Below are 18,104 nucleotides of genomic sequence, written 5' to 3'. Positions count from 1 at the left end.
CTACAAGCATCATGAAGAGTGAATATTAACGTTAGGATTCAGATGCTAGGAGAGATGATTGGATGTGAGAAAAGTAATTTTTATCACCCATTAATTATTATTCAAGCGTACACCTTGTAGACTCAAACTTTTGCACTAAATAATTGTGATTTTATTTTTTTCACAAAATACAAAGCTTTGCACCACATTATTAGTAGTGTTCTAACACAAGAAAATCCCAGTGTTTTCATTGGGGGGTGGGTTTGGAGTGATTTATATATAGGATATTGATTTTATACATTCTTAAAATAATAAAATTGTCATGACAAAGTAATGCCAACCTTGTATAACATGCAGATTATTGCTTAGAACTTGCATATACTTTAAAATGGCACACATACAAAGTATACAAACATTTCAAAATTTTAAGGGAAATACCTAAAGATGTCCACTAACCCCTCCAAAGCACCACCAGAAACAAAACAAGAATACTAAGTTGCTATTTTAATATCTGATAAATCTGAGTAACACTGATTTGTAAATTACCAAGTCTTACATTCTGTAAATAAAAGTTCTTCAGCCTTATGGAAGTACATTAGAAGGTGTGTTCTCAAAGGTAATAAATGTATTTTGAAAGACTTCTAAAATCTTTGACAATTAAATATTAATGTGATATATTCTCAGAGAAAAATTGTGTATCACTATAGCTGTCACATTTACTTCAGGTTTCAAGTAACTTTTTCAAATTAAATCTATGTCCAAAAGTTATCATTACAAAATCAAATAATTACCCCCAAATCTCATAACTCATCCCAGTTACAAGTTAGTAAGAGTATTATCTGTGCAAAAATTCCTTGAGTAAAAAGTAGACATAATCGTATTAGAAGCAAACCAAGCAAGAAACAGAAAAATATAGGGCATATTTTATTTAGTTATATTTTTATGCTTCATTAACCAAGAAGTGGCAAATACCTTAATGCACACTTAATTACAGAAAGAATTACATAAAGATATAAAGGAAAAAACATACAGATAATAATTAATGAGTTTTCAGCCAGAGATATTTTTATCTTTGAGATTTAGAATTTTTTTTTTTTTTTTTTGGTCTTAAATATCGGGCCTGATTTCAAAACTGTCTACTGCTTACAGGGAATCAGTGTAAACATTTTCAATGCAAACAAACCAATCTTTAGCTTCACTGCCACCCAAAATATCTTCCAAAGAAAGGTATGACCTTATCAAAGCTAACAGAGATAGTTAAGAGGTCTGGGCTAAAAAGGGACAGGGCTCAAATCCTTGGGTGTTGTACTTTGGAAAACACCCTGAGTAATCCACTCGCTATAAGCTTGTTTTTAAAAGAAACAGGACCATAACTGAGTTTGCTTGATGAACGAGGACTCAGTAATGCTGCCACAGGCCAGCACACCCTCCTCATAACACACAGCTACCTCGGTTCCTCCTCTGCCTGTCAGAGGGTCTGAGGAAGAACATTTAGATAGTTTACATGCTTGCAATGAATCCCCAGCTGAAACATGTTATAAAGCTCTTATTGCTAAGCCAGTTTAAGAAAGAGACTACAGGTGTTTCTCAATAAAACCATAACATTATAAGCTTTGCTTGGTGTTGTAAATAAGTATTATTAAATGTTAAGTGGCTTCCTGTAGCCTCTTAATAAATTATGGTTTGTTCACTACTGAAACTTACTGCAATGTTTTTGGGGGTTTTTTTTCAATGAAAGAACACACTTGCGAACTTTTAAATTTGCCACAATAGACTGGCAAGCTTACAGGTATGGGGAGGTCTCAAAAGTTGACATAGAAAGGTGTTAGTATAAAGGAGGGAGGTGCTGATGAAGTCTTTAGGGTATTAGGAGGAAGAGATGGAAGGCTCAAGGGATTCAGAGAGAAAACTTCTGGATTGAAGGAGGAGCATCATGGCTCTTAAGGGCAAATCAGTCATGCTGTCTCCTCCAACCCCAGGTCCTGCTGGCTTTTCCTTGTTCTCACACATATCACACGTGTTTTTCAAGTCAGGATTCACTTTCAGTAGGTTTAGTGTGTCTATTGTCAACCTGCTGTGGTTAAGGCTGGGAAGGTGTGTGTGTGTGCCCCAGGCCTCTCAGCACAGGAGGGGTCTCGCTGCTGTGCTGGTTTGTACCTGTTGAGACATACTGTACCACACTTCTGATAAAATTATACCAGTTCGCTTCTTATGGAATCCAAAACACATAAATACATAGTCTTCTATGACGTATAACTGATGATGTCAACAATGACATGGAATTTTCAATTTCATCCAACAGATTAAACCACTTAAAGCCAATTCAAATGTATATTTACATATTTGGAGTGAAGAGTAACCTAGAAACTGAAATTTGTTCAAACACTTATTTTAATAGTGTCTTTTGGAACATGTTTATTTTCCTTAAAAATGAAGCAGAACAAACATGAATATTACAACACATTTTTCCCCTGTATATCTCCATGAGAAGAATATTTCTAAATACATGATAAAAACTGGTGTAACCAACAGTAAAGGGAAGAACCATTCTCCAAATGCCCAATGCACCTCAGAGAAAGCATACAATTTAAAAACTGATACTTTTAGCAAAATTTTGATTTGAGTCAAATAGGTTATTAAAATTTAGAAAAGAATTTGATTCAAACACCTATAAACTAGGTAGTTTCTAAAACTAGTCCTTTACAACAGTACTGGGTCATCCACAGTATATCAGTCACTCTTAGGAATGGTGAGGACATTATTTCTCTTAACATACGGCTAATCCATGAAATACCAAAACGAACAGTTGGAATAAAAATTACATTTCAACTTACTATGATGTATCAAGACAATTTAAGCAGGAGTTCATTTCTTTGCATTCAGATATAACTCCATATTGTTTTAAGTAAATGCAAATAATATTCATTAAAAAGATTTTAGGCACAATAATGCAGACGCTATAAACTAAAGCTCATAATTTCTAAATTCTCCCAAATAAAATATCTAATGCAGTTTATGATCTTGCATGTTATTTGTTGATTTTCATTCATTTTCAAAATTTTGTAAGAATTTTTATTTTCTAGAGTACTACACGTTCAGAGAACATCTTTATAGTTACAGGTTGTCACTGATCTTTTTCTACAAAAATAGAGTTGCTTAAAAATTTATACCAATTTGCTTTCATTTTCTATAAATATTTTAAGTTGTTAAATATCAGAATGCCTAATAGAATCATTTAAATTAATCCATGTAGTCAAAATATTTAATACGTAAAATGTGTAGCAAAAGTTTGTCATTTAATAAATGAAAAAATTCATCATTTAACAAATGAAATGTTCTGTCTTTAACTACTTGTATCTTACGTAGGTGGATACAATCACAGAACAGCAAAGTATAGCTCCTGTAAAGATCTGCCTTCAAGTAGCATGGCAGCTTGCAGTGTCTTTTTCATTTCATGTCTGTTTTGTGAGGAAATGCATAGAAACTACTTTTGGATATTAAATCTGGATATTAAATTAACTATCGTGCAGCCAGCTTAAAATAAGAATTGCTGACTAAGGGAATAACAAACTTTAGTTCAACACATTGATATTTTAATTACACTTACTTAGTGAGGGGTTATACTGCAGAAAGGTGCTGTTGGTGAAAGTAAAAATGAAGTTTTAAGCATGAAATAACTATAAAAATGGAAATTGCTATATTGAAACTCACTAATATATAGCTTTATATTGTCTTCCTTTTTTTTTTTTGCGGTACGCGGGCCTCTCACTGTTGTGGCCTCTCCCGTTGCGGAGCACAGGCTCCGGATGCACAGGCTCAGGGGCCATGGCTTATGGGCCCAGCCGCTCCGCGGCATGTGGGATCTTCCCGGACCAGGGCACGAACCCGTGTCCCCTGCATCGGCAGGCGGACTCTCAACCACTGCGCCACCAGGGAAGCCCTATATTGTCTTCCTTTTGATGGTGGGTTTAAAATCTGTGTTCAGAAGCTATAGAAATACCCAAAGTCAAAAATATTTCAAGTTTTGTTTCTTCCTAAAGGAATGAATTTCCAAAATAGTTTTCTAATATAAATGTTTTCCTTTTAAAAAGCCATTTTTCTTGCAAAAGAGCAAGAAAAGAACAAGATAAAGCCACGTGCCTTCCTACCCCTGCTAAACAACCAATACCTGTTTAAGTGCCTATGTGTAGAAGGCACTAAATTTAGTAACAAATTATCAATGTAATATTAGCAGATTTAAAAACAAATACCTATATTTTATATTACTTTAATTAAGTCTTTCAAAAATAAGTGTACCTGGTATAAGCCAATCAATTTCAATTTTTCATTTAGTTACTGACCGAGATCTCAATTACCTTCTTCAAATGTTCTACAATGTATCAGGCCCCATCTGCATGGGACAGCCAAATCAATCAAATCACATCAAATCAGAAGTCCTGAAATATCCAGCTAGCCTCCCTTCATCATCATAACATGGACAATAAGAGTAAGTCACACATTCTCCTTCAAACGGAATGAATTAGATCTTCTGGTTTGGGTTCAACTAAATTCTAGTATTTACCGCTGATTAATTTTTTTCCTTAGGTAAGGATGATCATTAAAGTACTTGAGAAAAATAAATAAAGGCAATAATAGCTAACTATATAATTCTATATTTGGGTTGTAAGGACCAAAGCAAACACAAACATACCCACAAACAGAAAAAATAAGTCACCAGTCATTTATCCTCAGATAAAGCAATAATATTGATAATCAGAATGCTTGGATTAAATTATCTATTGTTTTCCTATCCTTTAGGAAAGACACAAATTCAAAGCACTCAAAGTGCTGGTTAAGCAAAAGCATGGGTGTAAATTGTGAGTAAAACATGAATACTGATTTTGTTTTGTAGTCTTGGTCTCATCAAGAAGAGGCCTACCTTAGGAGCATGATAAATACATATTGCATGAGATTTTGGTGCTGATGTTGGGTTCTGAACTCAGGGGAGGTTTTGCAAATAGAAATAATATATTTTTCATAGAAAAAGTGCAAGGGGCGCAGATAGAGACAGCAGTGTTAAAGCTTTTTTCTTAATGATTCCTCCTAGTAGCCCAAATAGTCATCTAGAACATGCATGTTTAGGAGGAAGAATTCATCTCTTAAGGAGCTCTATTAGATTGGTCTTAAGCTTTACTACAAAAGAAAAAAGCAATAATTTGAAAAAATGTTTAAAATAGAAATAATAAAGTGATGTCAGAAAAATCTGAAAATGCAAGAAATATTTCCCATAAGTTAACTAATTAAAGATTCCCCAAATAAGCAAAATACTTCATTATTAGTAGATGACAGCATATCTAAATGAAAAAGACATCACTTCTAATAGCCTAAGAAAAAGAACATTTCAACAATTTGGAAATTAAACACTACACAGGTACTGACAGCCATAGTAAGAAATGAGTGCAATACAACAAAATGTGGAGAGCTATCTACAGATTTTAAAGCAGTTCCCATTCTTTCAGCAAAATCGGTGACATAAAACCAAGTGCACCAAATTAGCAAAGTCATGTTTTCACAGAGAAAAATACCAATGCTGGTTAACAGGTTTCTAAAAAGATTCACCACCATATTTATACATTTTTATTTAAACCTTTAAGATTTTATCCATGCTTATAATGCCGAAGAATATCAGAAAATAAATCTTCAGATAAAAACTAAATTTTAGTTTCTCTTTTCTAACGGTTAGGAAAAAAAGGACATTGAAACCAAGAATAACAAGTATAATTAATAAAGAAGCACAAGAACATGCCAAGAATTCAACCTATCAGAAGATATAATGTGGGTAATCACGAAGTATGCTTATCAATAGCCCACTTTTAGTCAAGTTTTCCATTCTGAAGACTCTTTTTGGCTTTCTCTTGTCTTATGAGAGAGATGACTTTGATGCACCCCTTTGAAATTTTGATCATCCACATGACATTCATTACATCCAAAACAACACAAGTAGAGATCCAGGAACACTGAATTAAAAATCCAAGCCTCAGGTAGGCTTCCGTTCCTAACACAGAGTAAATGTAGCCATAAAAAGGAGGTATTGAGGCAATCCGCACTATGAAGAACACCACAGTCATGAGTATTCCATTGATGACATTAGCCTTGGAAAACTTAGGATACTTCAGAGCCTCAAAGAACCACCTGGGAAAAAAATTAAAGAAACATCACATTTATTCTGCATCTCTGAGGATTAACAATTTCTAGTTTTTCATTTTTATTTTTTTTAAATATTTACCAATCCCATTTTATTTTTTATTTATTTATTTATTTTTGCGGTACGTGGGCCTCTCACTGTTGTGGCCTCTCCCGTTGCGGAGCACAGGCTCCGGATGCGCAGGCTCAGCGGCCATGGCTCACGGGCCCAGACGCTCCACGGCATGTGGGATCTTCCCGGACCGGGGCACGAACCCGTGTCCCCTGCATCGGCAGGCGGACTCCCAACCACTGCGCCACCAGGGAAGCCCCTAGTTTTTCATTTTTAAAACTCAGAACACCCCCCTAAGATTTATGTGGCAAGACAAAAGGTCTAGAATGGCCAACATAATACTGAAAAAGAATAAAGCTGATAGATACTTTCAAGACCTACTATAAAGCTACAATAATCAAGACAGCACGGCATTGGTAAAAGAACAGACAGACAGGCCAATGGAACAGAATAGAGAGCCCATAGACAGACCCACACAAATATACTCAACTGACTTTTGATAATGGTGTAAAGGTGATTCAGTGGAGGAAAAACACTCTTTTTAACAAACAGTGCTGGAACAATTAGACATCCATATTGCAGAAAAATAAACCTAGGCAGAGACCTCACATCTTACACAAAAATTACCTTGAAATGGACCACAGACTTAAAAGTAAAATGCAAAACTGTGAAACTTCTAGAAAAAAAACAGGAAAAAATCTGCATGATCTTGGGTTTGATGATAGTATTTTAGATATAATACCAAAAGCACGATCCATAGAAAAAAATATAAGTTGGACTTTGCTAAAATTAAAAACTTGCTCTGTGAGAGGCACTGTCAAAAGAAAATGAAAAGACATCCAAACACAGGGAGAGATTGTTTACTGAATACATATATGATAAGGCACTTATATCCAAAATATATAAAGGACTCTTAAAGCTCAGCAATAAAGAAACAACCTAATTAAAACATGGGGAAAAGATCTTAAACACCTCATCAGAGAAGATAAGCAAAAGGAAAAAAAGCATATAAAAAGATATTAAAAATCATTTGTCATTAGCAAAATGTAAATTAAAACAATGACATGCTTCTACATATCTATTAGAATGACTAAAATCTGAAAATCTGACAATACCAATTGCTGGCAAAGATGTGGAACAATACGAACACTCATTCATTGTTGGTGGGGATGCAAAATGGTGAAGTCACTTCAAAAGACAGCATTGCAGTTATAATGCTAAACATATTCATAGCACACAATCCAACAATCACACTTCCAGGTATTTTTTCAATTGATTTAAAAATATATGTCCACACAAAAACCTGCATGCAAGTGTTTACACCAGCCGTATTCATAATTGCCCCAAACTAGAAGCAACCAAAATGTTATAGGTTGCTTCATAATGTTATTCACAATGTAGTACGTGAATGGATAAGTAAATTGTGGTATGTACATACAATTAAATGCTATTCAGCGATAAAAAAGAACAAACTATCAATTCATGTAACACCATGGGTGAATCTTAAATGCATATTGATAAATCAAAGAAGCCGATCTGAAAAATGCTACCTACTGTATGCTTCCATTTATATGACATTCTGGAAAAAGCAAAACTATAAAGACAAAAAAACAGATCAGCGGCTGCCAGAGGTTCAGGGAGAGCAGGAGAGGGTAGAATAGGTGAAACACAGGCAATATTTTAGGGTAGTGAAACAATTTTGTATGATACTGTAGTGGGGGATATATGACATTATGCATTTGTCAAAACCCATGGAACAGATGAAGAGTGTATGCAAATTTTTAAAAAATCAATAGGAGGTTGGGGCATGCCAGGCAGAATGTAGCCTGTGACAAAAGAATCTAACTGCATTCCAAATACATGACATAACCTCACTGGAGGGAGTGGGGTAAAAATAGGTGACCTAAGTAACTTTGAAAATGAATTAAGACCGTAAGACTAAAGACAAAAGAAACTGTACATAGGCACTTTGCTCTAGCTGGTAAAATTGTTATCTCATGGGGGAAGAGGTTAACAATTCCGAAACCATTATACATGTATACTGGTATTTAACAAATAAGTAAATTTGTCTGATGGTGAAGTGGGAACCAGATTTCTCATTGTGGGACTGGAAGGTTACAGATAATTGAGTGCAAAAGATTAGATTGATCCACATGATACTGGATTAGAGCTGGAAACTTCAGTATAAACTCATGCTTAGTTTAATACATATATACAGATGGACATATATAGAAATAATTATAGATATGTGTGTATACACAGGTTAGTACATTTCCAAGTTGTCAGCTGGGAGGGCATAGAAACAATGATGCCCCAGTAGCAATGAGCACACCCAGGGCCCATATTTTGGTTTCTAATACCATTGTCCAATAAAAGAAAACAAGACTTCTTGAGAAATGGCTGATTCTAGCACTGGGACAGAGAATACACAATATAAATCTAGAGTATTTTTTTAGTATCAGAAAATAAAGAAGTGCTCCAAAAAAGATGATGAAGTTATGTCAAAGGGACACAGAAGACGACTGAAAGAGCTCCCAATGGCAAACGTTGTAACAATTTGAACAAAATAAGTAATGTAGTATTGGATTCAAACTCAAAGTATAAAATAAATATCCGTGAAGCCACGGTAATATAAATGAATGAATGAGTGAATGAATAGGGGAGAAAAGGTAAATATCCTGTACAGAATAATTGCAAATAAGTTATGTAGATATTGCACCCTCAAAGAGGTGAAGCATAACTCCCCGCTCTTCAAGGGGGGACTTCGTTACAGAGTTCAGTATAGACGGCAGGTGGGGTGGAAACAGTTAACTTGAAGAACTCTTACAAACCCTGCCTCAGCCAGGTGAACAAGGGAAACAACAGTGGCAATCCATGTTTATGCAGGTAGAGTCCTGATATCATGTGATGAGAGCGGCACTTTACCTCTGTGGTCTTCCTCCAAAAACCCCATAACCTCAGGCTAATCATGAGAAAAACATCAGACAAACCCAAATTGAGAAATATTCTACGAAACAGCTGACCAGGACTCCTCAAAACTGACAAGGTCATCAAAAACAACGGAAGTCTGAGAAACTATCACAACCAGGAGTCTGAGACGTGACAACTAAATCCAATGTAGTATCCCGGATGGGATCCTGGGGCAGAAAAAGGACATTAGGTAAAAACTGAGGAAATCTGAAAATACTATGGCCTTTAGTTAATAATAATGTATCAATATTTGTTCATTAATTATGACAAATGTACCATACAAATGTAAATATTAACAATAGGAGAATCTGAGTGTGGGGTATATGGGAACCCTCTGAATCATCCTTGAAACTTTTCTAGAAGTCTAAAATTATTCTTAAAAAGCTTATTTAAAAAAAATTTAGTATTTGCTGTATTCTACTTTTTCCTCCTCAAAAAAAACTATCTTGCCTAATGTTACCTCATTATATTTTAGAGGTTAAGTTGTAAATGTAGTAAAATGTATCCATGTATCTTAATATTCAGTTTGACAGAATTAGTCATGACTAAGCTAGAAACTGCTCAACTTCAGAAACTAAAAATTAACTGTTAAAAAAAACTTAAAATATTTTTCAGAGATATTAAAGTATCAAACAGAAATAATTTGTAGGATAAGACGGGTATTATAATTTATAAGTATGTGTAGGGTGAAAAGAGAAGGGCTAAATTATTCAACGCAGTTAAAAACAAACTATTTAGAGAGTAATGCTCAAATTAATAAAATAATATCACAAATAGGAAAAATGTCACTAAAGAAGTAAAGTCAACATCTTTTGCTCTATCCAGATCTCCTATCCTCCAGACTTCTCTACTCCAAAGATTTCCCCTCTGACCCTCAGCCATTCCTTTCTTTGACTACATGGTGGCCTTGGGTTTAATCAGAAATGCTATACCTCAAATAACCCATCCCCTTCTAAGCACAACTCGTAGTACCCCATATTTCTCTTTACCCAATTCCACCTAAATCTCTTTTTTGACCTCCACTCCCAAATCCCTCACTACCAGCCTTTGATTCACTTCCTTTCCTACCTACCTGAACTCAGTTACCTTCAGAACACACATCGGCACCCTCAGTTCTCTTGCCCCTTCATCCATCACACTCACGCTGCCTATCCCCAGCTTCTCATCAGGCCAGCTTTCCTTAGGCAGAGTATAGAGGGAAGGTGGGTACTGTATTCTGCAGTCAGAAGGCCCAGGTTCAAACCTGCTTCTGCCACTTAGCAGCTGTGTGGTCTTACCTCTCTGTTATTGACCTCTATGTCTCAGTTTGATCCCTACAAAATGGGGATAATGATAGCACCTCCCTTATACCATGAAGCTGTTTTGACACATAAGAACTCCCCTGTACTAGGAGCTCAATTAATAGCTATTATTACTCACTAATATCGATGTTAACATAAATAGCACAAATGTAACTTAAAGAGCTCTGAATTTCAACTGAATTCTCAAATTTGCTTGGCATTCCTTTTACTTAATTAACTCCACATTCTCCATAGAATTGCTCCCCAACCTCTGTCTCACAAATCAAGTCACTTCCCTTCCTTATTCACTTCTACTTCTCAATTCCATCAGAGGAACTGGCCTCTTCTACTACTAAGGTATTTGAGTCCATCAAATGAATTCCTCAAACTCTGACCCCAAGGCCTCAAATCTTCTTTTCAAGCACCTTTTTCTCTATATTCAGATGAAGAGGTTTCTCTCCAAGGCCAATTGCTTCTGTACCCATGCTCTGTGACTTTAGGCCATCAATTATCCCCTTTCCCTTGCTCCATCCAGTTCCCCATGTATAGGTTGATTCTTTCTTCTCTCTTACCAACATGCCCGATTCTTTCTAATCCAAAAAATCTCTCCTTCTGTTTTTCTTCCCTATTAAACTCTTAAAAAGAGAAGTCAACAGTGTATTCACAGACATTCTGGCTATACTTCACAACCCAGTACAATATGATTGCATTCCCCTACAAAAGAAATTGATCACCAGTGGCATCCCCATAACCAAGACAGTGGATTCATCTCAGCCTTCATCCCAGGTGACCTTTCTATAGCATACGACACTGCCAACCATCATACTTGCTTTCTCCTCTCCCGATACTGTTTTCTCTTGATTCCCTACCTATACTTTTTCTGTCTCCGTTTCCTCTGCCTGTCCCTTAAATATTTGTGCTTCCCAGGCACACTCCCTTCCATATGCTCTATCACGGCCATTTTATACATTCCCATGGGCTTAAAGGGGTTCAGAACAAGCTTCCCAAAATGTGCCACTTTGGCATGCAGAATATTTTGAGCTGAAAGCAACTAAGACCCAGCAGACTCAAGAAAAACTCCTACATCTCCCTGAATTACCTGAAACAATTTAGATAGGTGTCCTGGCCCACAAAGAGCTATTACCAAGAGATAACTTTTTATCTGAATGATCTATCTGTATGGCAGGACAAACATCTAATTTCCAAACATCTGCTCTTCTTCTCGTCCTGTGAATCACCCTCCTACGTGCAGCCCTTATCCCACTCCTTAGCTCAAGACGGCTTATGAGCCTCTACTGCCCGGCTTGTCCTTGGGTCTCATTGTCCTGTGGGACTCTCACATATATGTAATTAAATGTTTTTCTTCTGTTAACCTGCCTTATGTCAAACTGATTATTAGACCCACCAAAGAACCTTGATGAGTAGAGGAAAAATTCTTCCTCCTCGAAGGCTCAAACACCCTGACAGAAATCTCTGGTTTCAAGTCCTCTCTTAAGTTCTACTTGTAGTTCCATATTTCTCATTTATTGCTAGGTGTCTCTTACCTAGATGACTGCAATAACCCAACTGGTCTCCCTTAACTCTACATTTCTAGCCTTTTCTCTTCGATGCCACAAGTCCTACATTACATTTAGCCTAGACTACTTCCTGTTCTCCAGTACTTTATGCATTTTCCAAATTTTTCGTTGTCTGGAAAGGTGATTATCTAAAAATCTAGACTTTAAGAACTTGTGCTTTGGCTTTACTGTACAATCACTGCATTTATCTTCGGCCAATTTTCCCATGTGACTGGTGCCTGATCTTTAAGCCAGTCTCTTTCAAAGGAAATAACTCACATATTAATTCAAGTTGAAATAATATTTATATAATTGTCCTTATCTTTCTCTCTCATGTCAGAAGGACCACTTATTTTATTGGAATCTACCTCTTCTTACCTAATGAGAACACCCCTTCATTCCAACAAATAAAGGCTAACAGTTTGGGAATATATGTGTTGATGCCGAGAGGGAGAGGAGCAGAAGAAAGCAAGAAGACATGCAGGTGGGATGGAAGGAGAGAGGGAAACCACTGTCTTTCACCACCATCCACAGTTATTACTTAGATGGGTAAAGAAGAAAAGACACCGAGGACCAAAAATTATAATGACAGCAGGTGGAGTGGAATAAGTCGGGGAAGGATTAGGAAGTATATTAGGAGATAAAATGGATTGGGCTTGCTTCCAGACTAGGAACAGTTTAGGGTGACTCCAGGTTTCTGACTTGGATGACTAAGTCAACGGTGATCCCACTGATTCATAATGGGAGTTTTCTGTGGTGGTGGTCATGGAGGAAAGGGAGGTTAGGCAAAGAGTAGGGTATTGGTTTTATGCATGTTGCGTTTTAGGCATACTTGATTGTATGTGTGTGTAATCCTCCCCAACCCCATAGAGAAAACTCTGTCTTTGGTCATTTAGCACTTCTTCCTCCTCCAGCTCTTCTAAAGGAACTTGGAGCTTTTGATTAAGTTCCCTGGGAGTTAATTGTGCAGAGTGCGGTACTAAGCACATGCAGTGTAAAAACAAGGCATTAGCAGGTATAATTCACATTTGGAAAGAGGAGAGAGGGCTACTTTCAGGTAGAGAAACAAAGAAAAAAAAGAGGATGTGAGCAAAGGATCCATCCCCCTATATGGTACCGGTTTGGTGACTTTTAGGAGTTGAGAGTCAGAAGTGTGAGCTTTTGGGAAAGCTACAGGGTCCAGGAGATACTGTGAGTTCAAGAGGAATGAAGAGACTTTTAAGAAGTGCTGCTGTAACAAACTGGACCTTTGTTGACATCCTTGGAAAAACTCCAATAAGGATTTACATGTTGTACTGTTGCTGGGACTCTACATGGAGACTGGGTCGTGAGCTGACCCCTGGGTTTTATCTTGGTTGCAAATGTAATTCTTTCATGCATGTGAACACTGTATTTAACAAATATTAACTCTGGAAATTTAGGAGTTCTAAAACTTAATTTTAGAAAAGTTGTCCTCCATCCCAATATTATTCTGGCTCCCCTTCTACTTCTAAACTTTTCCTTTATTGTATCTACTCTTCCTTCTCTTCCTTCTCAATTCTAGACATTCAACATTACACCTTTTAAACACCATCTTTTCTCATGGCTTCAAATGTAACCTCTATCTGATCATTTCAAAATGCCTCTCTACCTCTTACTACATTTCCACTCAGATGCTCTGTCTGTCCTCTAACGCAGCATCTCCAAAGCAAACTCATCATCTTCCCGCCTATTCTTCCTAATCCTCATCTTTTTCATTCTTCTAAGTCCAATGTAGAAAATATCTTAAATTTGTCTTTTTTTCTCTAGCTCTAATTTCTTATTACCAATTTCACTTTTTCTACCCTCAAAAACCTTTATTCCATCATATCTACTCTATCATGACAGCCTAATTTGGGCTCCTATTTATTTCCTGGACTAATGAAATTACACCAGTCATTCACACAACTAAGAGCTGTATGCTAACCTTCTAACCCAAGCTTTTGCCTTTCATCTTACCATCTATCCCACAAATACCCAAAACTAGAATTACTCAGTGTTATTTTCAGAATGTCTTTCTCCACTAGAATACATTCTCACTGTCCACTGGTCAAGTTCAATCAGCTTTCCCTGGCATTCAACACCCTCTCTATCCACTGTCCTCCTAAGACATACTCTTTGATCCTACAAGTCTATGAAGTTTCTCTTTCACATGGCATGTTTATTCCACTTTTCAAAACCTTATGTTCACGCCTTTCTCCCTTCTCCCTTTCCCATCCACTTCTTAAAAAAATCCTAAAACATTTAAGAATGTGTCCCAATTTCTCTTTGAAGCCTTGCATGACTAACATCAATCAATAATAGGTTTCAAAACGTGATTCATGGGCCCCTGAGACTTTTGGGGGAGTCTACAAGGGAAAACTATTTTCATAATGATACTAAAATATTATCTGCCTTTCTCATTGTGCTGACTTCTATTCTGATGCTGTAAAGTACTGATGGATAAGACCATTGGCATCTTAGCACAAATCATAGCAGTGGTACAAAATGGTACTAGTCGCCTTTGTAATCTATGCCACATATTTGCAGTTAAAAACAAAAAAAGAGGGGTTGAGTGGAGAAGTTTCACTTAAGAATGTCCTGGATGAAGCAGTAAGAATGATTAATTATATTAACTCATGTCTTTTGAGCACATGTCTTTTTAATATTCTGTGATAAAATGGGAAGTACACACAAAGCACAGTTGTCTGGAAGAAAAACTCTTGGATAGCCTCTGAAGAGTTAAAAACTTTTCTGATGAGGTCAGTAATGGGTTTTTAAAAAAATATTATCTAATAAATGTATCAGCATTTATCATAAGACCTACATAACTCAGTGAACCAATATTTTCTAAATGACCAAGGCATAATGACACAAAATTATGTATGCATAAAAGATTCGAAGTACAAGACAGACCAATGGATTTGAATATAACAGTGTATCAAAAGTCCACTGATATGGTTTCAGATTCCACATTTAACTAATCTTTAAGAAACTACCTCTTGGTATATTTTGGTGTAGTATTAAAGCAGGATATCAACAATTATTTGAAAAGGCTACTAAAATACTCCTTTACCTACTACACTGTTAACCCTGAGAGTTAGAGTTTTTTATATGGTTCAACCAAAATAACATTTCACAACAGACTGAAAACAGAACCAAACTTGAGAATCCAGCTGAATTCTATCATGCTAGACATTAAAAAGATTTGCAAAAAATGTACAACACTGTTCCCACGAAAAATTTTTCATTTTGGCAATGTAGTTTATTTTTCACAAAAATTACATTAACATGAAATATTATTGTTAATAGTAAATGACCTAATAAATATTTTTAAATGTTTCAGTTTTAATTTCCAATCTGGTAAATATCCATAGCTATCAGCCTATAGGAAGTAAGAGTTCATTGAGGTCCTCAATAATTTACGAGATCAACAAGTCTGAGAATGGTTGTTTTAAACCATTAATAACAGCACTTTTCTTCTTGCCCTTTTTCACACAATGTCTTATTTTACTAGCTCTTTATTTTGTATTATTAAGTCCTATTTTCTCAAACATAGACATGACACCAGACACTCTAGTGAAGCTCCCTGAGGCAGGGACTGGAACATTTAGGTACTGGGAAGGTATTCAATAAATACTGAAGGAACATATTAAGGAGCATAGGTACAAGTTTTTATAAGGTATTTAACCTTAACAGCAATTCGAAAATATGTCCTCATAACAGTTAAGGGCATTTAGGCAAAAGAAGTTACCACCATTAAATTACTTTTTACAAAAAGAAACCTGAGGCATGGGTATAACTCAGCAGCTGAAAATTAACTGAAGCCCAGGTGTCTAACCTTTGTACCCCACCACATGCATCCCATGTGTCTTCTTAAAGTATACAAAGCTCTAAAATAGAGAGAACATAAAAATATCACAAACTAAAGAAAACAATTAAACTATGGAAAACTCTAACAGTACTTAAGTAGCTGTGCTAAATTTTGTCATAATCTCCTTGCTGTTCCATTATACCATTTCTTGCTCATATTCCAACCCCACTTCTCAATTTCTTAATTTACAAAAGACTTGAAGCTTTTAAATAAAGGTATAGCATAGCTTTTTACTACAAAATTAAAGAATAAGTTAAACTCTCTAATATTATGATTTTTCAAAAAGAGCTTCAAACAGAAACAAATTAAAGTTCCTTTAAGTGTCAAGGTTAATTTTCTCCTGCTTCAAAATCTCAAATCTGAATCATCTTCAGGAGACAGACATTGCTAAAGCTTAACTGATCACCGCTTGGGACTCATTCATTCAAAAGCAATTAAACGGCTACTATGTGCCAGACAATGTGTGGATGCTGAACCATGCAAAGTTCAACAAAGTTTGGCTCTTGACCTAATGAAACGCAGAGATAAATAAGAAACAGGAAAAAGAGAAAGAGAACTTTACAATAATTTAATTTATTAACATAATGGTATAACTGTGTGTCACTATTATGGAAGCACGGGTGAGAGACACCCAGCCCAGCCTGGAAGAGGTGGGGTTTTGTGATGGAAATGACCCTTGGGCTGAGTCATGAAGGATGAGCAAGGAGCCAGGAGGCCTTTCTAGCACAGGGACAAGTTGGGGTGAGAGGAGATTTCTGAGGAGGAATATGGCAGAAAGAGAGAAGATAGCTCTACTTGGAGAGCTTTCTGCATCACGTTACAGAGCCCATATTTTATACTGGAAGCAGCAGGTGCCACTGAGAGGATCTAACCAGGAGGCTACGTGTTCATTTTTGAGTTTCAGGGAGATTGCCGTGGAAGATAATAATACAGAGAGGATGAAAGGGGAATAGGACTGGAGGCAGGCAGACTGTCTAGAGCAGGGATCAGCAAACTTCTTCCATAAAGAGCCAGAGACTAACACAAAGTAAGGGGTTTTGGAAGCTCTACCGTCTCTGTGGCAACTAATCCACTCTGTTATTGTGTGAAAGCAGTTGTGGTAAACAAATATGCATGGCTGTGCCCCAATAAAGCTTTATTTGTAGAAACAGGCAGCAGGTTTGGCCTTCAAGCCTTGGTTTGCCGACCCCAGTCTAGAATAGTTCTTTTCTGTCCAAAAGAACTTTCTGCAATAATGAAATGGTCTATAGATGTTCTACCCAATTCGGTAGACACATGGGGCTAGGAAGCACTGGAAATGTTACCAGTTAGACTGAGGAATTAAATTTTTAGTTTTATTTAATTTTAATTAAATTAAATGTAAATAGTCACATGTGGCTTGTGGCTACTCTACTGGACAGTACAGAGTTAGAGGCTGGTGCAGGAGCCCAGGCAAGAGATGATGAACTAGGGCACTGACAGCAGAGATGGAGAGGAAGTGGCCAAGGCAAGAAATGTTTAGGAGGTGATACGTAGGACCTGGGATGGACCAAACACAGGTGAGGGAGAAACAAAGATGATTCCCACATGTTGAGCAGAGTTAACCAAGAGAATGGCCAGGCCACATGCTGAACAGGAGCATATAAGAGAATACAGAGGGAGATATGTTGCATTCTATTTTAGACATGTTGATTCTGATGTGCCACCTGGGAGGAGAAAACACTTGACTATAATACAAAGAAGTAGGCAATATTAAATATGCCCTTTTTATAGAGAAAGCAACTGTAGTACAGGAATGTTACATAACTTAGCCAAGGTCAGAGCAAGTAAGCGGCAAGGTTAAATTGCAGCCTGAGCTTATATGATTCTAAAATTCATGCATAGTCCATTACACCACATTGAGCAAATGGGTAATAGCTGAAACCCCGAAAGCACAACCCACTCAGGGAGAAGCACAGAGAATATCGGTGGGCCCAGAAGAGAGCCCTGGGGAACACCAGCATCTAAGGAACTGTCTCCGACAAAGAAGACTGGGAGACGATGGTCAGAGAACTACAAGAACCAGGTGAGTGCAGGGTCACGAAAGCAAGGGGAGTTATGGCATTACAAGAAGGAGGTGGCAGTCCTCAGAGAGATACAATAAGATAGGCACCGAAGAGAGTTCACTGGATTTTGCATCTGGAAGTCAATGGTACCTCTAATGAAATCGTTCCAGCAAAATGACAGACGAGGAA

General features: G+C 36.8%; 1 protein-coding gene across 3 annotated transcripts in view; it reads right to left on the bottom strand.

The window, feature by feature from the left end:
• Positions 1-267: 267 nt before the first annotated feature.
• Positions 268-18,104, bottom strand: part of LOC307188415 (TLC domain-containing protein 4-like) — a 105,598-nt gene continuing 87,761 nt past the window's right edge. For all 3 annotated transcript variants that reach the window (XM_079925469.1, XM_079925467.1, XM_079925468.1), the window contains exon 7: positions 268-6,150. In XM_079925469.1, the coding sequence (XP_079781595.1) occupies positions 5,832-6,150 (319 nt within the window). In that variant the 3' untranslated portion in view covers positions 268-5,831. The remainder of the gene's footprint in view (positions 6,151-18,104) is intronic.

The sequence above is a fragment of the Stenella coeruleoalba genome (genome assembly GCF_951394435.1).
Source record: "Stenella coeruleoalba genome assembly, chromosome: 1".
Lineage (NCBI taxonomy): Eukaryota > Metazoa > Chordata > Mammalia > Artiodactyla > Delphinidae > Stenella > Stenella coeruleoalba.
The sequence above is the reverse complement of the archived record's forward strand: the minus strand, read 5'-3'. Positions and strand labels throughout refer to the sequence as shown.